At 36.6% G+C, this 24,191-nt stretch overlaps 1 protein-coding gene across 1 annotated transcript in view; it reads left to right on the plus strand.

Annotated features, from left to right (window-relative positions):
* Positions 1-24,191, plus strand: part of LOC131943419 (gliomedin) — a 99,559-nt gene that overhangs the window by 70,297 nt on the left and 5,071 nt on the right. The window contains exons 3-11 of the mRNA XM_059303544.1: positions 11,937-12,000; positions 12,856-12,900; positions 13,073-13,138; positions 14,643-14,750; positions 19,204-19,230; positions 19,902-20,054; positions 20,649-20,714; positions 21,166-21,195; positions 21,458-21,505. Coding sequence (XP_059159527.1) covers positions 11,937-12,000; positions 12,856-12,900; positions 13,073-13,138; positions 14,643-14,750; positions 19,204-19,230; positions 19,902-20,054; positions 20,649-20,714; positions 21,166-21,195; positions 21,458-21,505 — 607 coding nt within the window. The remainder of the gene's footprint in view (positions 1-11,936; positions 12,001-12,855; positions 12,901-13,072; positions 13,139-14,642; positions 14,751-19,203; positions 19,231-19,901; positions 20,055-20,648; positions 20,715-21,165; positions 21,196-21,457; positions 21,506-24,191) is intronic.

Here is a 24,191-nt window from a genome sequence, read left to right on the forward strand (position 1 = left end):
ATTTGATATTATGATGTATGCATATAGAAACTATTCTTACCCATTTATCATTAGACGTCAACCATTCTTGTAAGTTAGTGTCGATATAGGAGGTAACCCATTCAACAACATTATCCGCCAAATGGCTTTTATTATGTACGAAACAATATACCACAAAGCATCCAGCGAAGCCTAAAAGCGCCACAATCCTGCCCCAGTTAACACCATCAGAGAAGGTTTCATCAACTATTATTTTAAAAGTATCATAAGCGTTGTTATCAGTGATATTAAGCTGTTCAATCAAATCATTGAATCTATTTCTAAATCGTTCCTCAAATTCATCACCAAGACTACGCATTGCCGCTTGGACAACATTTGGAGTAACACTACTTTGTCGCCCATCATTTTCCCACTGATAACCTTCCTTCGCTACTCGATGTTTGATATAATCCACTACTATTGAACGAGTATTAGAAGATTCCATGTTTTCAGACAATTCACTCGAACTTAACACATCTGTTTTAAAAAACCATCTCAAACTTTAAATGAGATTCATTTATATTACACAAAAACAAAAATGCCTAATTCAGCAAAAAAAAAAAAAAAAAAAAAGTGAAGACCTTTTGTTATTCGTACCAACTAAAGCGCCAACCAATCTTACGGCCACCTGCATAATCGATCAAATTATAGAAAGAACGTGGTTTGCATCGCAAATTTAAAAACATGGCGATGTTTACCTATGCTTACAGACCTCAACCAAAAAAGGCAATGAAACTATAAGAAGGAGGAATATATATCTTAGTCATGCAGCAGATTACCTGCCCATGTTTGCTTTAGTATTACAGTTTTCATTTAATTTCTTTTTGACTTGAACTTCTTTAATTTAAGAAGGATTACTTATACATAATACATTACGTCTAATTACAATTTTTTATTTTTACCACTCAATGTATTTTGTTTTTTCTATATCTTGCATTGTCATCTTAATTTTTGATCACCTTAGTAAAAATTTGCTTAAGATTATAAACTTCAAGTTTTAAAAAACATCAACGTTATAGTACGTCTTGTCAAATGACACACCGTTTAAAATATCTACATTTAAAGTTCACCAACATAATGGCGTAAAAACTAAATATGATATGACGTTAGCATACATATCATACAATCTAATCACTCTAAAGTACAAATCAATAATTTTTATTGATTAAGGGGCTGGGTGAGTTATTTTTATCACTATTCGCCCTATCCCTTGGAAAACTTTTGTCCGCAACCCCTTTCCCCTTCTCCCATTCCTAACCTCAATACCAACCGTTAGATACACAGACCGTACCACTACCCATTCTATTCCATTTAAGAGACAAAGGATGTATAACAATCTTACAGACAAATATTTAGTTAACTAATATCACAACTCCTACACACCACTCCAACAGACTGGGATATTTAACTTATAGACACCACTCCTCGTTGAATATCTCTTGCAGCCTAGCCACCTATGTCCGCTGCCCTCGCCCGATCCCTAAACACCCGCTAGATAAACAGACCGTACCTCTACCCACACTATTACTTGGACAGACAAAGGACAAAGTAACAGACAAACTTGTATCTGTATTCAACTAATGTTACAAGTGACATCGTTTCCATCCAACTCCGAAACATTCATGGCCCAATTTCGAAACCAGCCTCGTTTAAAACTCCCCTGACCCTAGTTTAACTTTGCCTCACCGTTTCCAAAACAGTCCTGTACCAAACATCCTTGTACCAACTTTGAAACCTGTCTTGTTGAAAACAAAGACCGTCCCACTCTAGTGTAAACTCTAACCCAACCTATTCCGAAACATGGATGGTCCCAGTTTAAAACCTGTCTAGGTGAAAACAAAATCCATCCCACGGTAGTATAAGCTCTTCCCCGATCACTTCCAAAACATCCATGTACCAAGTTTGAAACACGCCTCTGTGAAACCCAAACTCCCCCGACGCTAGTTTAAACTCTACCCCCATCAATTCCAAATAATACCTGTAACAACTTTGAAACCTACCTAGGTGTTAACAAAACACCTCCGACCTTTGTATAAACTCTGCCCCTCATCTATTCCTAAACATACATGTAACAACTTTGAAACCTACCTCGGTGAAAACTTCACCGACCCTAGTACGGACTCTACACCTACCGATTCCAAAATATGAATGTTCCGAGTTCAAAACCAACCTTCACCGACACTAGTATGAACTCGGCTACCAACAATTCCTAAACATGCATGTACCAACTTTGCAACCTGCCTCGGTGTTAACAAAACTCCCCCGACCCTAGTATGAACTCGACTGACAACAATTCCTAAACATGCCTGTACCAACTTCGAAACCACCCTCGGTGTAACCAAAACACCTCCGTCCGTAGTATAAACTCTACCTCATCCAATTCCAAAACATGGATGTCCCAACATTGAAACACGCTTCAGTGAAACACAAACTCCCACGACTCTCGTATAAACTCTCTACCTATCAATTCTAAAACATGGATGTACCAACCTGCCTAGGTGAAAACTCCCCCGACCCTACTATAAACTCGAACCCTAACAATTCCAAAACATGCATGGTCTAGCTTCGAACCCTGCCTCGGTGAAAACGTCACCGCCTCGTGTATAAAATCTGTCCCAACCAACCCCAAACCTTCCCTGGGCACCCGAATAAAAAAATAACTCACCCAGCCCCTTAATCAATAAAAATTATTGATTTGTACTTTAGAGTGATTAGATTGTATGATATGTATGCTAACGTCATAACATATTTAGTTTTTACACCATTATGTTGGTGAACTTTAAATGTAGATATTTTAAACGGTGTGTCATTTGACAAGACGTACTATAACGTTGATGTTTTTTAAAACTTGAAGTTTATAATCTTAAGCAAATTTTTACTAAGGTGATCAAAAATTAAGATGACAATGCAAGATATAGAAAAAACAAAATACATTGAGTGGTAAAAATAAAAAATTGTAATTAGACGTAATGTATTATGTATAAGTAATCCTTCTTAAATTAAAGAAGTTCAAGTCAAAAAGAAATTAAATGAAAACTGTAATACTAAAGCAAACATGGGCAGGTAATCTGCTGCATGACTAAGATATATATTCCTCCTTCTTATAGTTTCATTGCCTTTTTTGGTTGAGGTCTGTAAGCATAGGTAAACATCGCCATGTTTTTAAATTTGCGATGCAAACCACGTTCTTTCTATAATTTGATCGATTATGCAGGTGGCCGTAAGATTGGTTGGCGCTTTAGTTGGTACGAATAACAAAAGGTCTTCACTTTTTTTTTTTTTTTTTTTTGCTGAATTAGGCATTTTTGTTTTTGTGTAATATAAATGAATCTCATTTAAAGTTTGAGATGGTTTTTTAAAACAGATGTGTTAAGTTCGAGTGAATTGTCTGAAAACATGGAATCTTCTAATACTCGTTCAATAGTAGTGGATTATATCAAACATCGAGTAGCGAAGGAAGGTTATCAGTGGGAAAATGATGGGCGACAAAGTAGTGTTACTCCAAATGTTGTCCAAGCGGCAATGCGTAGTCTTGGTGATGAATTTGAGGAACGATTTAGAAATAGATTCAATGATTTGATTGAACAGCTTAATATCACTGATAACAACGCTTATGATACTTTTAAAATAATAGTTGATGAAACCTTCTCTGATGGTGTTAACTGGGGCAGGATTGTGGCGCTTTTAGGCTTCGCTGGATGCTTTGTGGTATATTGTTTCGTACATAATAAAAGCCATTTGGCGGATAATGTTGTTGAATGGGTTACCTCCTATATCGACACTAACTTACAAGAATGGTTGACGTCTAATGATAAATGGGTAAGAATAGTTTCTATATGCATACATCATAATATCAAATTTATATCACCTGTTAAGAAGATTCTAAATCAGTATATTGACTTGTTTTAACCCCTCTCCACATGACTATAAAGTGTACTGATTACCTATCTTCAAGATAGGGAATTTAAGAAATTGAGTCTCTCTTTTTTATCTTCTACAGCAAGGTCTGGTTGAGTTTTATTCACGCCGCACTGAAAGTCAGAGAGATTGGCCATCTTTTAAAACATTAATTAAATGGTCTGTGGCAGGACTTGGTGCAATCACCCTGGTAGCATTTCTCGCACACACAAAAAATCATAAAGTTTAATCATTTGATATTGTGACTGTTACAATGAAGACATACATAAAATTATAGCACATTTCTACTCTTAAGTCGTTGAATAAAGCCAAACATTTGTAGCGTTAAACATTTTATGGTGTTTTTTTTTTTCTTCTCCTCCGCCCTCCCCGTACCCATCTCAACCCTTATGTCGGATGATGCGGGGATGTAAATCTGTTTTTTGTCCTGTGTTCTATGCATTAAATATTAAACACGTATACATCTATACTCAATACAAGTTATACCCCCTCTTTTAACATTGCAAAGACAATATTAGTTATATCACATAGTGGCATATAATTCAGTTTAATGTCTTGTTTAGTATCAGTGTTTTGTCTTGAAGACTTGACTTTACGAGTGGTAACATCAGGTGTGGTTGATTCAACTTGATGGTTACGAAGTGTGTTAAAATGATAATATTTGTTAACAATAGATCTGATTAAAAACTCTATCTTGAGATCGGTGTATGAAACAATAATATTTTAAAATGTTAGCGTATTAATAATGTTTAAAACAAGTTTCGCCGATAACGCTCAAGCAGATGTATAAATATCCCGTCACCTGCTTGCGATATAAAATACAAAAGCTAGTGTCTTTATTTCGCGTACGTTGCACTTGGAAAAGAGATGGTCTAGCTCACTGTAAAAGACGAATCATCTCCCCTGCTAATGAGATCGCAAGGAAGAAACGAGTAGACGATATCTCGCTACTAAAATGTACCAAAAACACTTTTAAAAAAATAAAAAAAAATAAAAAATTACTCAACGTGAAGTTAAAAATAAATTGTCTTCTTCGAGAGAAGGGTGTTGTGTGGAAGTATTTTTCCGACACAGTCTGTTTGATTCATTGTCCTATGCGCAGATACCCATACAATGGGCATTGTGGTCACGGTACACAATGGAAGGTAGCCGCGTGCTTTCGTAGCACTTTAAAAAAAGGCGTAGAGTGAATGACGGCGTATGTTTTGTAAGCTTGTAAAGATTACACCAGAGGGACATTAGTAAATATTTTTAGGGATTTCTCCCTTTAATTAATTTCAACAGAGTACTAAAAGCTTGTCTTGAGTAACATTACCCTATTTGATGTCTTTAAATGACGCACGACTCGCTCCGCGGAAACGAATCGTCTCCCCTGCTAATGATGTCACAAGGAAGAAACAAGTAGAAGATGTATCGCTACTAAAACCTAACAAATACACATTTAAAATTGTGTTTGCCATCATGGAACACACGGGTGGGAGGGTAGGTCACTACCCTTTCTCCTCCTCATTTTGTTTACAACACGGATACAAAGAGAAAGAAAAAAATATCGCACCACCCTGATTGAGACTTAAAAAACAAAAAGCGACTTTCTATATTTCACCTGTTTCACGCTTGCGCAGTGAAACGAGTCGTCCCTTTGGACCAAGACGCGGTCGGCTTTTCAAAGCCTATTGTCCAGCGCTCAGCTACCCATACAATGGGTATTGTCCTCGCGGTATTCAATGGAATTTGGGCGCGCGCGATTGTGAGACTTAAAAATGCTAGAGTGAATGACGCGTGTATGTTTTGCAAGCTTGTAAAGATTACACCCGCGGTACATTAGTAAATATTTTTAGGGTTTTCTCCCTTGAATTAATTTCAACAAAGTACTCGTCTTGTGTGAGAATACCCTATTTGATGTTTGTAAATGACGGATAAAAAATAACTCGCCAAGATCATTAATCAATCAAAATTACTGATTTGTACTTAAAAAAAGTGATTTGATTGAAGGATATGTATGCTAAAGGCATACCGTATTTAGGTTTTACGTCGTTATTTTGGTGAAAATTTAAATGTACGCATTTTAAACGCTGTCTCATTTGACACGAACTACTATAACGTTTTTAAACTTTTAATTTATAAAAAGGCATACCGTATTTAGTTTTTACGTCGTTATTTTGGTGAAATTTAAATGTAGACATGTTAAACGGTGTCTCATTTGACACGAACTAATATAACGTTTTTTAAACTTTAAATTTATAATCTAAAGCAAAAAAATTTACTAAGCTGGTCAAAAAATTAAGATGACAATGCAAGATATAGAAAAACAAAATAAAATAAGTTGCAAAAAATAAAATTGTAATTAGACGTATTGAATTATGTATAAGTAAACCTTCTTAAATTAAAAAAAAAAGTTCAAGTCAAAAAGATCACAATTGTAAATCCGTATCAGTCCTCAGTTAAACCCTTGGGATCCTAAATTTATGTGAAGCTATTTTTGAAAGTAAACAAGACTGTTCTAATTATAGAACATCGGATTCTACCTTCGTTGCTCTATTAGGGAAAACGCGAGCAGCGCACGCGTCACTCGTTTTTAAATGTAAACAATAAACGCGCGGGGCTACATCGTTCCATTGTCGCTATGATAATGTATGTCAGTGCGTTCTCGTCCTTGAGAATGCTTAAAGGGGGACAATTAAAAACTATAAAAAGATGAAAGATGCATCGTTGTGGTCATGGATTAGTTTAGGGGTGAACCACCCCACTCCCTCCCCACTCTCACAGAAGTCCAATTCTATAGACAGGGAAGAGTAGAATTCGGATCCAAATCAATATAAGTTCTCTGAGTACGGATGGGTTCCTAACTCACGTTAGGGAAAGTAAACTTGTGTGGGTATAGTGATGAACACACTATCTCTTCATATGCCGAGGTCACAGAAACAAAATTTTATTTGTTTAGCTTCTACATTAATATTTTTTAGAAAATTATAAAAATATAAACAAAATGTATTTAAACATATATTTTCAGTGGCAGTCAATATGGTAGAATTATAGAACCTTAAAATTAAAAGGTGGTGAAAAAAAAAATAATAATAAATAAATAAATAAAACAATGAAAACGAAGTGATTACCTACATAGTCTCAAAAGAAATTTACAAAACTTGAGCTTTGAAACATACTCGACTTTTGAAACTAAAGCAAAAACATAATCAAGGGTATTTAGGGTTAGGGTTAGGGTTAGGGTTAGGTGAACGTTTACTCGCCCTGAGATATGATATCTTAAAAGCGTTTGATGACTTGGAGAAAGTTGAAATAAATTCATAAAATATAAGAAGTCTTTTGTTGTGATATAAGTTGTGTGTAAGTTGTGTGTGTGTGTGTGTGTGTAAATAAACGCCAGCCATAAACACAACAAACAAGTAGAAACCATGAAGGGGGTAATAACCGTCCCGGCTGTTGACACGTGTTGTATCTCTTTATATTAAGACGAGTAGAATTCGACATCCACCAGGCCTATTCAACAAAGCTTTTATACGGTCAACATGTTTAAACATGACTTTTAAAAAATCGATAGTAAAGGCGCGTGAGTTGGATTAGACAATGGGGTAGGGCACCTGCCTTTGTGTATGACGCGAGTAGCGGCACACAAAAGGACATGCTCACACAGACGTCAGACAAAGGGAGAATGAGATTGCAACACACAAAAGGGAAGGGGTACCACCTGCTACCACCTCCCCCCACCCGCGTCACCCCCACCCACACCCTCACTGGAGGGTGGGGAAATACTATTTTACTATATACTGTTAAAGCCGGACTGTCGTCCAGGTCAATAAAAACAACCAATAACTGGTCAACAAGTGGACAATTGGTCAATTGGTCAACTGGTCAACAACTGGTCAGTTGGTCAACTGGTAAACAAATGTATAACTTTATTTTAACCGTTAATAAAAGAACTGGTCAATTGGTCAACTACTAGGTACCCTAACCCTCAATACAAACAAATCAATAGGGGAATCCACCTCCACCTCCACCTCTGACCAACACGTGGTCAGTTGGTCAAGTGGTCAACATACCGATCAATACAATACCCTACTAATCAAAACAATCAACAGTTGGTTAATGAACAATCAACAACGGGTTAAAAATAATCAACAGGTGGGCAAAAAACAGGAAGAAAAATCAACAGGTGGTCGAAAATAAATCAATAACGGTCAAAATATGCAACAGATGGGCAAAAATCAATCAATAACGGTCAAAAAATGCAACAGTTGTCCACTCCACCTCCACCTCAATATGCAACAGTTGTCCCACCTCCACCTCCACCTCCACCACCTCCACCACCTCCACCTCAATGATACCCAAAGGGGACCTACTATACTACTCGCATGAGATGTCACGATATCCCCACGAGGGCCGGCAACTCTCAACAAGCTAGTACCAATAGTATTGATAGGAAAATAAGGGAGGTAATACGTCAGTAGGTTCCCTCGCGTTACTTCCCTTGTCGCGTGAGAGCCGGTTTTCCCCGCGATGACGGAGATCGTTGTGGACACCCTATCTGGATCGTGGTAATCTATTGACTTTTTTTTCTCTCACTAGGAGTTATCGGCCCTTTCGTCACGTATTCGGTGTACATTTTATGCCTATTAAAAATAAAAACCTGATACATTTTTCACGTGTTTTTAAAGCATTGTAATAAACAAGATTTAAGAGATGGCGTTATAACCCATCATTTTACATAATTTATCAACACATGTTTAAAGATTTATTGACTCCATTGCAAGCTATCATTCTGTCCATCCAATTTTATATCTATTAGTCAGTCATAAATCCATCCTCGTTCCATTTATTCCTTTTTTATAAGCCCGTTCGTCTAATTGTTCGTCCGTTAATTAGTTCGTTCGTCCATCCGTTTGTCTACCCATCTGTTTGTCCATCATTTCCTTCCATCATAAAACCTAATACCATCGTCCTTTTGTAAGTTTTTTTTTGTCCACTCTTAAGATATTTTGTCTGTGCCTCCCAAAGTGTTATTTTGTGTTGATAAAAATATGAGTCTTAGCAACACAAAACACCACATTTTTTAAAATTAAAATATGAGGGCAAATATTTTATTTTAAATACGTTGAAACAGATCAATGATCCACGAAAAGAAAATGCAAATGTGATGACAGATAATATACAGTTATTATAAATTTAAGATTTACTTTTTGTTAAAATTTGTTGCATTTAGAAAATGGAGACATTATAAAAGTATTTAGAAGATGAGAAGAGATTAAAAAAACTCCGTCACATGGGTGCCACATGTCAAACATTTTTTACCCAAGGATACCTAACAAACACAGAAGACACTGAATGATAACTTATTTTAGCTTGCCGTCTATGGTCATCTTAACTCTATCTTAAGCGGTAGACAATATCAACACAAATGAACATTGCCTAGAAAAGATGTTATAATTTTACCCTACTTTAATGAGTGTCGTATGTATAAGAAAAACTTAGTTCACCTTTCAGACCTAGCGATCCATAAGGAAGATGAAGTAGATTTCATATGTTACTTGACATCGGTTTGTGAAGAGATGGTAGGGTTAGCACCATGCCCAGCCGCCTTTACTCTCCCTAACCTGAGTCAGGTACCCAACCGAGCTGGGTGGACTTTGGGGCGTCCCACAGTCACTAGACCAAACCGAGATCCGAACTCGAGATCTTCAGGCAAACAGTCAAGCGCTCTAACACTCGACCACCCCGTCCCAGTATCATTTGTATATTTTAAATATTTTTTAAATTACTACTCCACCCCTTTATGTATATTAAAGCTATCACAACCTTAAGTGTACGATTAACAATTGAGACAAGTTTTTTTTGTAAAAATGTCCCACTACATAACGAGACGATTAAAGCTGAAGGGGAAATAAACCATGAACAGCGGCCTTAACAATGTGTAACGGAACTCATTCATATTGTGGTACCATGTTTCTCTCTGTGCACATTTATTGTTGACATTTGTGTTTCTGCATGCAGCGATCTAAGGACGTAGTGGTAAGATACTTGATATTGCTCAACTGCAAACAGTGAGGGAAATATTTTTAGTAAACGGGAAATTCCGATTTTTAAAACGTAGACGATCTTAAGCATCATTAATGAAATTAAAATTTACATAAGCGCATTATATATATAAAATATTACATATAATACGTTACATATATATATATATATATATATATATATATATATATATATATATATATATATATTTATATATATATATATATAACGTATTATATGTAATAATGATTTTATTTTTTTTTTGTATTAGAAGAGGTTTTTTTACCATTAAATAAGTTAAATAAACTCTAAATACGTTATGACAAATCACCCAGTTTAAATGTCATAACATAATAAAATAAATAAAGCATTTTTATTTAATTTTCTCTTCTAAATTTGACTTAGAAAAATAAATGTCATTTAAATAAATCACGAATCGAAAGATCTAACACACAAAAAATGGTAAAGAGCTTCCCTTGCTGTTTGCCCTCCGCTGATAAATGTGTAAATGGTTGCTGTGTAGAAGAATTTTAAAGACATAAAAACAGATCGAAGGATGTTTTCTTGGAGGTTTGGCAAAAAAACACGGACAGGATGGCGGCAGTGGCGTCACATTTTCTCAGAACATTATACGCTATGTTTGTAAACATTCATTCGCTTTGTGTTAAGTCATTCACTTCATGAGTAAAACTAGCTGTGACGTTATTTACATAAATATTCCTTGTTGTCTGATGTCATGTGATGTCATACTATGTTAACCATCCACATACTGTTATGTATATGTGTTATGTCTTCACGCTTAACAGAAGAAACTGTGTGTGCATGTTTTAGCATGTAATTATTTTCCAATCATGCTTTTTCACAGCAATACACTTTAATGAAAATATTATATTATGTATCCAGGTAATGTGGGAAAATGGAGTACAACTGCAATTCTAAAATCAAGTAGCAACACATCACAGTTTACTGTAAACAAAATGTCATAACAACGAAAAACTATACTTTTGTTAAATTGAAAAATGCATGCCTATGTCTTTTCAAAATCGACGTTGTTTCTGCATAAACATGTCAAATCAAAACTAATGGGTAATTTTTTTCTGAACGGTCTCTTGAAATATCGCTTCCTTGCTATTCATTTTTATTCTTGATTTCTTTTCATTACAATTTACTTCTTTAATTGTAGTTATGGCTTTATAATTCAATAGATCAGCCATTGTCATGTAATCGTATTTATAATTATAATCATACATGCATAATGTATCGTCGTGTTGTATAAAATCATTTATACATATTTCTGCTTTGTGTTTCATATATACGTATATATATATATATATATACATATATATATATATATATATATATATATATATATATATATATATATATATATATATATATATATGCTGTAAACTTGGCCATTGACTTCCAATATATTTATATGTTATCGTCTTTCGGTTTCTGTTGTAAATTATTGTATTTTTTATGGTTTCTACAAAATCAGTCGTATGAAAATTGTAATATTCGACATATTAACGTTTCACATCTTCTTATAGGATATTATTTTAAGGCTATAACTATGTATATGCGAACCTCTCTACCGCATGACTTCATAACAATAAAGACGTAGAGCTTGCATTATTCTATCTTGTGGTTTGTGAATTTAATAATATGTTCTACATCAACCGCACATCATATTTATGATGAAGTTCACGGCCTGTACATTATTACATGGGAAATGTAAATTACTTTCTATCACCCATTGAACAATAGAAAGTCAATATAAATGCCCTAAAGAGATCTGCAAAAAATATCTACACATGTACCAACATTCACTGAATTATGTTCGGACTCAGACTATATGTAGTAAATGTTTATGCTATATATGTGTGCTATTATATCTCTATATGTGTTAATGTATGTTAATGCGTGCATGGATACACATATGTGCTATAATGATATGAATGTTTTCTCAGCTGAGTTCCTTAGAGAAGTTTTGTCGGAACGCTGAAAACCATTGTAACAAAGTTGGGCCCACAGGTAAATCTTGTGCACTGACCAGTAATTTACATGCACTGACCAGTAACTTACATTCACTGACCAGTAACTGACATTCACTGACCAGTAACTTACATTCACTGACCAGTAACTGACATTCACTGACCAGTAATTTACATTCACTGACCAGTAACTTACATTCACTGACCAGTAACTTACATTCACTGACCAGTAACTGACATTCACTGACCAGTAATTTACATTCACTGACCAGTAACTTACATTCACTAACCAGTAACTTACATTCACTGAACAGTAACTTACATTCACTGAACAGTAACTTACATTCACTGACCAGTAAGTGACACTCACTGACCAGTTACTTACATTCACTGACCAGTAAGTGACACTCACTGACCAGTAACTGACATTCACTGACCAGTAACTTACATTCACTGACCAGTAACCGACATTCACTGGCCAGTAACTTACATTCACTGACCAGTAACCGACATCCACTGACCAGTAACTTACTTTCACTGACCAGTAACTTACATTCACTGACCAGTAACCGACATCCACTGACCAGTAACTTACTTTCATAGACACTTAGCTTAAAATACTGTCCGCTATTTTTTTCTGTTAAACACACTGTATCCACAAATCCCTAGTTTTTATCGGATCTCTTAAGAGCATCAATTATGAAGTGTGTTGAATAAAAAAAAAAGCTTATCATCAAAGATTTATGGCCAAGATAGATTAAACAATCCCTGGGCAACTGTAAATTAAATGCACGTAACTATTTTAGCCGAGATTTCTTTAACAGAAGAAAACATATTTTAGGAATTAACCGTGGCGTGTAAGATCACCTGTTTACGTTGTTATGACTTTTTACAGGACCCCCAGGAGCACGAGGACCTAAAGGTGACACAGGAACTAAAGGTACACAATTTTACTTAACGTAGCTGTACACACACGTACACACGCACACACACACACACACATACACGTGTGTGCATACACATTTATTCAAGCTTATTTATTTTACCATACGTAGGTATTTGAACTATGACGGAGAAATAAAGTACACCATATTTTTTTTCTTTATCTCCAGGAGATAAGGGCGACTGCTCCGAGGCGACTGTGGCGTGGAACATGGCGAATTGGGAGAATCAGAGAAGTAAGAGGGCAACATACAACTTTTAATGACGCTAAATAAAGGCATACTTGATTAGAAACTTAGATTTGAAAAATAGCAACATTAAAAAAATGGTTTTAAAATTTTTGATTAAGATTGCTACATTTTTGAGGGACGCTTTTCTTAATTTTTTTCCATTAATATATATATATATATATATATATATATATATATATATATATATATATATATATATATATATATATATATATATATATTTGTTTATAATTTTATTTATTGTATTATTTATTGTGTGTTTGCATTTTAGAGAAAATTTAAATGACCAGTTTTACAACTTTAGACTGATATGCTTAATTTTAAGATAATTTAGACGGCCTTTAATTAAACGAAAATCAAACAATTTAGTGTTTAGAGAAAAATCACACGTTTATTTTTTATTTCTTTGTTGCCTCACATGTATAATAACTACTTTATAACACGTCATCGCAGTCACTGCGAGCGTTAAATAAATAAAACCACTGTAACTTCTGAACCAATTATGATGATTAATTAACTTCTCGAAAAATATATAAAAACATTAAGGGGATATAACCCAATTATGTCAAGAAAGGTAATCGTGTAATAAGTGTAATTAAATTAGTGCAGTTGTCTTGATTCTAATGCAACAAGCAGCTGTTGAACTCATATAGAATTGAATTAGCTACGTTTTTGGAACGAAACAAAAACTATAGATATATTTCGTAGTTTAACAGATCTCCAGGATTAATTAAAAATTTCTTGCACTTCATTTTTTCTCCTTTTCAGTTAGCAAATATATGACAATGTAATGTAATGCTATTAAAACAAAACGTAGCATACAATCGAGAAGTCGTCTTTAAAAATTCTCTGAAATCTTGATTTACCTGTGGATATTAATCGATGTAAGGTGTGAACAAATGAAGCTAATTTAATATCTTTAAGAAATAAAATGCACTCTATCAAGAATAGCAGTGTTGTAATATGATCGTTTTGTGTAGGCAAAGCGTGAAAGAAATGCTGTTTGTTAGAGCACTGATTAGAGTTGTGATAGTATAGGTACATTTGTCAAGCTATTGTAGAGTTGATAGGTTAAAAGAGAACAAGTATATGTACAGTTGTTAAGATCTGGTAGTGTTGATAGATTTAAGGAGAAAAGACACTCCTGTGATGGCATTCTTTCTAAAGAAGAAACGCCTAGTGGGGTTTAAGAAATAAATTAAAGATTACATGATCTTGAACGTGTCAAGAATAGGGCTTGTAAGTCTACGGTCTCGAAATCTACTAGCTGCATAGTACGAGAACGAGAAGTTGTGACCTACTTACAAGCCCTATTATGGGTCGAGATAAGACACACACTATTTTGTCATGTTAGTCTATAAAACGTTTTACAAACATATAGGAAAAGCACAAATTGGAAGAGTAGCACTTTGCTCTTTGTAGGGGCAATGCAAAACCAAATGTTCTACCGGTAAATACTACCTGAAATATCATGATCTATCTGTTTCAGGTAACAGCGGGGTGCCTGGTCCTATGGGACAACCAGGACCACCCGGCCCAGCAGGTCCTCCCGGTCCAGCAGGACCACCAGGACCCGAAGGTCCGGCAGGACCACAAGGTAATCACATTTTATACATCAGTGTTTACATCAGACTTCATCAAGCAGCATCAGTAAACACAGCCCTCTTCGTAATTATAGTCTAATCTATACAGGGTATTAAACGAATTTTTACGCTATCGATTGAAAACAAATATTCAAGCAGAATTATTTGAACATGATATTTTACAAGAATTATTCAACGGCAAACCAGAATAAGTTGGCAGAGAGTGTTTATGTTTTAACATTTGCCAGAGTAATTTGGTAGAGAGTGTGGATGTTTTAACATTTGCCAGAGGGAGTTGGTAGAGAGTGTTGATGTTTTAACATTTGCCAGAGGGAGTTGGTAGAGAGTGTTGATGTTTTAACATTTGCCAGAGGGAGTTGGTAGAGAGTGTTGATGTTTTAACATTTGCATTGTCCATCTGCTGCTGCTCTATGGAACAGGACCTCGAGGAGCCACGGGGGAAAAAGGAAAAATTGGTCTTTTAGGATTTCCTGGGCTTAAAGGCGCACCAGGTTTTCACGTGCATGTGTTTTATCTTCGTGTTTTTTTTACTTCTGTGTTCTAGCAACTCTGTTCTAGCCCTTTATTCTAACCCCATGTTCTAAGTCCCATGTTCTAACCCGGTGTTCAAAGTTACGTGTTCTAAGTCTCATGTTCAAAGTCCATTCATCTAACCCCATGTTCTAAGTCCCATGTTCTAACCCGGTGTTCAAAGTTACGTGTTCGAAGTCTCATGTTCAAAGTCCAATCATCTAACCCCATGTTCTAAGTCCCATGTTCTAACCCGGTGTTCAAAGTTACGTGTTCGAAGTCTCATGTTCAAAGTCCAATCATCTAACCCCATGTTCTAAGTCCCATGTTCTAACCCGGTGTTCAAAGTTACGTGTTCGAAGTCTCATGTTCAAAGTCCAATCATCTAACCCCATGTTCTAAGTCCCATGTTCTAACCCGGTGTTCAAAGTTACATGTTCGAAGTCTCATGTCCAATTTTCTAACCATATGTTCTGTCTCATGTTCTAACCCGGTGTTCAAAGTCCCATGTTCTAACCCGGTGTTCAAAGTTACGTGTTCTAAGTCTCATGTTCAATTTTCTAACCACATGTTCTGTCTCCTGTTTTAACCCGGTGTTCAAAGTCTCATGTTCAAAGTCCAATTTTCTAACCTCATGTTCTAAGTCTCATGTTCTAACCCCTATGTTTTAAATTGTTCTTTCGCCCCATGTTCTAAGTCCCGTGTTCTATCTGTTTAAGGTCCTGTGTTATAATCTCCATGTGTTAACTAACACGTTTGGCAAGATATTTGCATGTTGTGTGTGTGTGGTGGGGGACGTGGGGGGGGGGGCGTGTGTGGGGAGGCCGTTTTTTTTAAAATATTTCTTTTTTTTATAAAGTAGATAGCCTATCTTTCTCATACCGTTTTCACTACCCGCTCACCCACCCGCGTGCTTTAATCAAGCTACCCCCCCCCCCCATTGTATCTGAAAGATATTACACCAGGAGACAAAAGAGATAACAGTTCATCAAGATAAAATTTCTTAATTTCTTTACATGCAGACCGTAGGTGCAGGTTCACGTACTGTTTACAAGCTTTTATTTAATTGATTTCTTTATCGTCGTGGATCAAAACTGACTATCAAAATTTTACCTAATTTTACCGAACCGATTTTTTTCATTTTTTTATGAATACTCATTCAAAATTTTTTGGTGAACATTTTTGTAAGAAAGGAATATAGGGTTTGTATTTGCATACGAGTTGACCTTTTTTGCGTAATTTTGCTAAACTATGAGAAGTGTATGGGGGAGATTTGTCTCACAAAAGTTTTAACATTAGATTCAACCGAAACCTTAAAGATAAAGGTCAAAATATCAGGTCCAATATGTATTAAAAATCAGACACACACACGATAATGGTCAAAATATCATGTCCAATATGTATTAAAAATCAGACACACACACGATTATCAAGAAGAAAAAAAAAACCCAATCACATCCAATCAACGCCTTATCGCGAGCTATCGATCCACAAACACCGATCACAACATTTGACCAGCTTTGTTTCTGTAAGACGGGGAGGGTGGGGGGGGGGGGCGGCAATCGTGAGTTGTTCAACAACAGTTCAAGCAAATACCATCACGTGACAACCGTGTATTACAATCCTGTTTGTCTAGTGGGAGACGTACGGTCGTGTAGAACGATTAAGTGCCACGGAGTGTTGTCTTTTGTCGATAATTAACTTAAGCATGTTTGCCTATTGAAACCTGTCTCGATTTATGCATCGCTCTTTCTTCTTGGATTGTTTGTAAAAATGCATGGCGCACCTGAGGTTAAAAAAATAAGGGTGTGGGGTGGGGAAAGGCGGTGTGTGGGGTGGGGGGGGGAGGGGGAGAACTTCATTAATTTGGACAAATTATGACAAGGTGATGAAAAGTGTTTTATCGAGGCATATCTTCGTCCCCCGCCCCTCCGAATAACGTCTACCCCCCCCCCTCTAAAGAAATATAATTTATATAGAAATGTATACTATTACCAGTGTCCCCCACCCCGGAAAATGTAGTCTCCTCTCCCCCCCCCCCCAAAGTTTCAAGTGCCCCCCCCCCCCCCACCCCGAGAAAAATTCTAAAAGAAACACTGGTGATATTATGAACAGTAGCGTATTACACACATTATAAATTACCAACTTATTTACGCGATCTTTTTTTTCTTTATTTGTCATTGTACGCGAACTGATTAATACAGTGATTATCCATCCACTTTGTTCCAGTTCCAACACCCTAAGCCCATTAAATCAGTTTAAATAGCTTCAGAAGGGTTTGTATGTATGTGGTTTAAGGTATTATATAATTTTATCGAAAGAAGAAATGGAGAGCCCCACCCCCCTCCCTCCCCCAAATAACATCAAACATGACAAAAAAATGTGTTTCTCACATTTTGAACTACGTTGTATAGCATGAGCCGTTTTTTATTTTAAAAACTCATTTTTTTAAAAACGTTATATTAATTTAAATATTGCTCAGTAAAACGCATGATTTTATTATATTGTTTACCTAGTCAGATGAAGCATGCGATGCCCTTTGCATGTTGTTTCATCAAATCGTGCATGTTTGGGTGTGAATTCGTGTCTTTGATTTAATTTAAAAAACACCACCTAATAAATAAAGAGACATTTTTGTGTTGTATAAAACGGGTGACAGAAGAAATACAATAATTCAACAATTTTTTCCCTCTCGATTCCTGTTGTTAACCCTAACTAAAGCTTTTAATTCCCAACTAACCCACACTATACACTTCTCTTGTACGCATGCTTCGCTTGCCCCTTGTTTGTTAACTCCATTGTCGTCACACAGAGAAGAGTTATCTTTGGCTGCTCTCCCTTTGATCGGCTTCTGTTGCTGTTTGTAAAGTAATGTTGTGATCTCTTCCGTAACGTGAGTTTGTAATTTATACCCCGAGTACTCACCAACATTAACAGCTTTAATCTATTCGATATTGAATCCATGCATCCATGCTTTTATTCAACAGCAGTTCTTTCATAAATCCGATTTTTTTTTCTATTTTATATGTTGTTTACCATTCATTCTAACTGGGATTTTTTTTCTACTTATTGTTTTGGCATACATCCTCTCTTTTTTATTCAACTCTTTGTGATGAAATCAATGACATATTGAATAATAAGTACATTCACTTATTATTTGTTCACTATGCCATAACTCTATTTTACTATTTGTCTATCATTCCATCCATCCATTTGACTGTATGTAATATCTGTCCAGCACACAATCATTTCATTTCATCAATTATTCTATCATTCAACAAAACAGTCCAATTAACCATCAATTTAGCTAACCATTAAAACATTTTAAAAAATCCACGTGTCATTTGGCTACTAAATGTGTGCGCAGATATTTGAAATTGTGTGCACAGATATTTGAAATTGTGTGCACAGATATTTGAAATTGTGTGCACAGATATTTGAAATTGTCTGCACAGATATTGGAAATTGTGTGCACAGATTTTGAAATTGTGTGCACAGATATTTGAAATTGTGTGCACAGATATTTGAAATTGTGTGCACAGATATTGGAAATTGTGTGCACAGATTTTGAAATTGTGTGCACAGATATTTGAAATTGTGTGCACAGATATTTGAAATTGTGTGCACAGATATTTGAAACTGTGCGTGTAACCCTTTTGGTCCTGAAAGTGTTAATAAGTCAAACCACTATTTTATTTACCCTTCATTTATTCATTCATCTCTAAAACCAGCAATCATTACAACCTACTTCCTGTCAGACTAACCATCCGAATATACTTTCAATACTTAAAACTGCTGATAAAAAAAAGATCATTTTGTGTATAACAACTGCAGCAGCGGAATTGAAATTTGCCATCTCTAGATAAGAGTTTTAATAAAGATCTTGCACGTTTTAAACTTCAACTGTTTTTTTACCTTTATTTTTTTCATGAACAGGTGCCATAGGAGAACGTGGACCAAAAGGTGAGATTTTTGTTTTCACATCTTTCTTATTTAATTAGTAGATCTTACAGCTTCCAAACTGTTAGATCTTACAGCTTCCAAACTGTGAGACCTTACAGCTACCAAACTATGAGACCTTATAGCTACCAAACTGTGAGACCTTACAGCTTCCAAACTGTGAGACCTTATAGCTACCAAACTGTGAGACCTTACAGCTTCCATTACAAACTGTGAAACTTAACACTGCAGAACTGTAACAAACTATTTTGATCTAAGATTTATTTAACTAATTTTTCCATTCTTGACCGCAGAAAATTATCTCTAGACCTTGTCTCGGTAAAGAAGGAATCTCATTTTTAGACACACGACAAGCAAAACGTAACAATAAATAAATGAAATAAATATTTCAAGTATTTGAGAAATCCATACACAGTTTGTGACTGATACTTAACATACTACATAACACACGGACACCGGCTCAGTAGTGCAGTAGATTCAAATCTTAGATAAAACGGATACACAATCAGTTTTATTTTTGCGAAAGATCAAAGAAAAAAATAACATGTCAAAGCACTGAGCGTGTTTTGATCATGGTTATTAAATAATCCACGGGTTTAGATAACATGTTATATCAGTAAAAGATTACTTCTTGAATCAATGAGTGTTAAGATCATCGATTGTTTGATTGACAGGTGAACCAGGTGACCCAGGGAGAGATGGGAAGGTGGGGCCTGTGGGGCCGGCAGGTGAAAAAGGCAGTCAAGGTGTGAAAGGTGACCGAGGTACCTCAGGCACACCTGGGGTGCCAGGTTTCCCGGGGCTCGTGGGAGATAAGGGACCTCCAGGTAAGTGGTGGCAGTAGTAGGGTCACATGTGTTTGTGTGTGTGTGGGTGGGGGGGGGATGGGGCGCACCAGGTAAGTGGTGTCATTAGTAGGGTTAATTGTATTTCTGTGTGTGTGTGGGGGGGGGGCGACTTACCTCCAGGTAAGTAGTTTCATTGCCAGGGTCACATGCGTTTGTTGTGTGGGGTGCACCGGGAACGTTGTATCATAATCAGTATCACGTGAATGTTCAAGTGTATGGGTGGGGGGTGGAGGAGGAGGCACGATGTAAGTTGTTTCGTCACCACGGTCACATGAGTTCATTTAGTGCTCTTTAGTCAAGGCCAACATTAGCCTAAAAACTAAACAAATCGTTAGCATAAGGCTATATACAGCCATTCCACAGCAATCATGAGTTTTTTTAATCTGGTGATATTTATTCCAGCTATAAATATCCTTAACTTTTAATGCCAAATCAAATTGCACTTAAATTCCAATTTTTGCAGCTTATCGTTCAAAATTTCATTGCTAATCCAGGTTTGTATTAAATTATTTCATGCATGTATGTGTGTTACCATCTCATGATGTGAGCCTAACACTTCTCACCCTCTGACAGGTCCCATGGGTCCACGGGGCAACCATGGCCCAGCTGGTCCCCAGGGTGAGCCAGGATTCTGTCCAGGTACGTCTACGTTTGGTTAACCTTTGAAGTAAATGTTGAGGGAAGGCGTGTTTAAATAGTAGAGCTTACGACTACTAAGATTTTTATGCTGATATGTGTTGAAGTGGGAAGATATTAGTTGGGAGTGTAGGACAAAAGGCCGACATCCAAATGGCCGACAAGACAAAAGGCCGACATGGACAAAAGGCCGACAGCCAAAAGGCCGACAGGACATAAGGGCCGACAGCCATAAGGCAGACAGCCAAAAGGCCGACAAGTTTCTTTTAAACAAAAAACAAAACAAAAACATCGGCGGTTGTGCTGAAGTATACAAGGCCCAGATTATTTTTTTCAATGTCATTACAATGCACTGATTGAACTAACGAAATGTCAATGACACCATATATCGGGTGAAAGTATTAACATTCTAATTTAGACATAAATCTTTAACTTATTATGTCTTATATTCCAGCCGATTGTATGTCAGGACAAACCAAAGCATGTAAGTAAGCCTACGTCATAGCATATATATATATATATATATATATATATATATATATATATATATATATATATAATATGTACACAAAAAAATAAAAAAATAAAATTATATAAATATTATCTAACAATAATTTTTGCTCACGGCACAAGGGACATAACCATGAAAATACTTTGCCTCTTATTCTGTACTGCATTATTTCCCTTCTATTTTCATTTCTGAGATTTTAAATATAATTTCTCTTGTGGCCTCTTCTGTTTATCAGTTACTGAACCAACGACACCGCCGCCAACATTCCCACCTCGAGTCTCAGGTAGTGTGTACAAAACATGTGTACTAACCAGGCCTGCGGCTTGTGTACTAAACTAGCATGAGGTTGAACCAATGTGATAATTATATTGAACACAAATTGTCCAGCAATGATTAGTCCTACTAATGTTGCATAACAGTTTAGTTAGCTGTCGCAAAGATTAACTATACATTGAAATCACCGAGTTATAGTTATAATAATACACACTGGAATGAAACTTGCATGATTTGGATAAACTTCTTATCTGCTTCCTTGAATGTTCCACTAATGTATGATATGCGAACACAAGATTATACTTTACTCGAAATGTAATCATCAAAATTTAAGTTTCTCTTGTCTATGAAAAAAATCTAAACCGCATTTATTTAAGGACAGCTCTAGATGTAAGAACGCTGCTTAAAACTAAACGGCAAAAAAAAAAAATGTATGCTACCCACTGATACTATATCCACGTGAAATCTTAGGAATACGATATTTGACCATATCTCGATACATCTAATCCAGCATTGTCAACGTCATGTAAACATCTAACTCCCTTTCAGACAACCCTAGCTTTAAGTTTAAGGGGAGTAACTTAACTGACCAGCTTTGGGTACTTAAATGACTGATTGGTTGGCTTTTAAGAAAAAGTGTAGTTTAAATATTACCGTAATGCGCTGGTGACAGCATTTCGAATGAGAGTCGTTAAGTTTTGCATGAAATTCTGCTCGCCTTTGCATCTGCCACTACCCTTGACCCCCCCCCCCCCCCCCCACCCACCCCTTGCCTCCCCTACCCGTTGCCTCCCCTACCCTGTGACGCCTCTCTTTGTCTTTCTCTTTCAGACCAAACACGCTCCAGCCAATCACGTAACGCGACACATCGTGTGCTGCCGTGGACTAGCTTTTCTTACCAAGTTCTTTTCCTCATACTCATCACCATGTAACTAATCATAACTTTATTTAAAACTTACTTTTTTTTTAAATTTTTACCTTAAAAACTGCAACAACACTAAATAAAAATACTCAACATTGTAACATGTTATTATTTAAAAAAAAACAACAACATCATTATTAGAGTACCTACTAACAGTAATGCTATACCTCTCTCAATCGTTTGCACGGCTTTGCCACCATCCCTGACTTAGCTAGGCAGAACTAAGCAGAACACACTTAGAACGTAGTTAGAAGATTGCAGAGCAACATTTTACAGATACCATTTACACATACTAGCTACATATTCATGTATTTTTAGCAAGTAAAAGTTACCCCTAGAACGAGAAAAACAAAAAATTGTAGACATATTTTATGTCAAAGCTCACAGTAGTATTATGTACGAGTAGTATTATGTACAAACCCCAGACTCGATTCTACCTTGGAGAAAAATGAAACGATCGTGTCCTTTTCTTATATCTGTGGTTACACGATGATATTTTAAAATGTAAACCACTTAATGAGTTATATAATATTTAATTAGGGAGATTTTAATTGATGAGTTATATAATATTTAATTATGGAGATTTTAAGAGGAAAAAAATACGCACTATCTTACATACAATACAACGTGCATATAATTATAGTAAACTTACACCAATATTGATTTATCAAGTGTAACATAATATGTATAGAGGAGCCTACATTAAATTGCATCCATTCATCCTTTCAAACAAAGTGAATAAGATAATTAAAGTGTGATTTGTATTATTTCATTAAACATCACCAATTGCTTTCACCTTCTTGTCTCAAATAATTGAATCAACAAATAATTATTTTTTTATCTGCACACAACGTATGCCCCTTCCCCTATGCCGCATGTGTCCCACGTTCTTTGACTCCTCCCCTTTTCTACCCAGAGTGCACCATTGAAATAATCGGCAAGCCAATATCCGTGGGCGAGTCGTGGTGGGAGCAGGGCGTCTGGATGCGGGACGTGAGCACCCCCGACAAGATCTGGGCCACCTACGGCCTGGAGGGCGCGGCCCTCGTGGAGTACGACTCGTGGCAGGACTTCCAGAACGACAGCGTAGGGCGGGAGCTCCCCCTGGGTGAGGCGTCCTTTTTCGGGACAGGTCACCTGGTCCATGACGGTTTCTTCTTCTACCACTGGGCCAACCATCCTGTCATTGTGAAATACGACATCGCCGCTAGTAAGATCGCCGCGACTTTGACCATCCCTGATGTTATTTTTGAACTCAATGAGACCTTACCCAGGAAGGGTTACCTGTATCGTTCGCAGTCCGCTTTCATCGATTTCAACGTCGACGAGAACGGCTTGTGGATTATTTACGGGAACCGGAAGACGGAAAAACTGGTGGTGGCCATGTTGAACTCGGCTGACCTGGCCATCGTTGGATCTGTGGATGTAAACATCCGGCCGGGCACGTCGGGAAACGCGGTCATCGTCTGCGGGAAGTTGTACACGCTGCGTCACTTCAACCGCCGGAAGTCGTACCTGGACAAGGAGTTTGACCTCTGGCACAACCGGACGAGGGAGCTGCGGATGTTCGTGACGAGCCTCGCCGACATCGAGTCGCTGCACTACAACCACGTCGATCTGCACTTGCTGATCTGGGGGTCGGGGCAGCAGCTGCTGGCCACGTTGTTGCTGACAAACCTTGATTAGAAGGGGGTGGGGGAGTGTTACACACACTTTTTATACATAAGGGAGTGGTAAAAAATGGTTAGATGGGGGTGTTTGTGCTACTCTTAAT

This window comes from Physella acuta, unplaced genomic scaffold (genome assembly GCF_028476545.2).
Source record: "Physella acuta isolate Inbredline_101_S28 unplaced genomic scaffold, ASM2847654v3 ptg000455l, whole genome shotgun sequence".
NCBI lineage: Eukaryota > Metazoa > Mollusca > Gastropoda > Physidae > Physella > Physella acuta.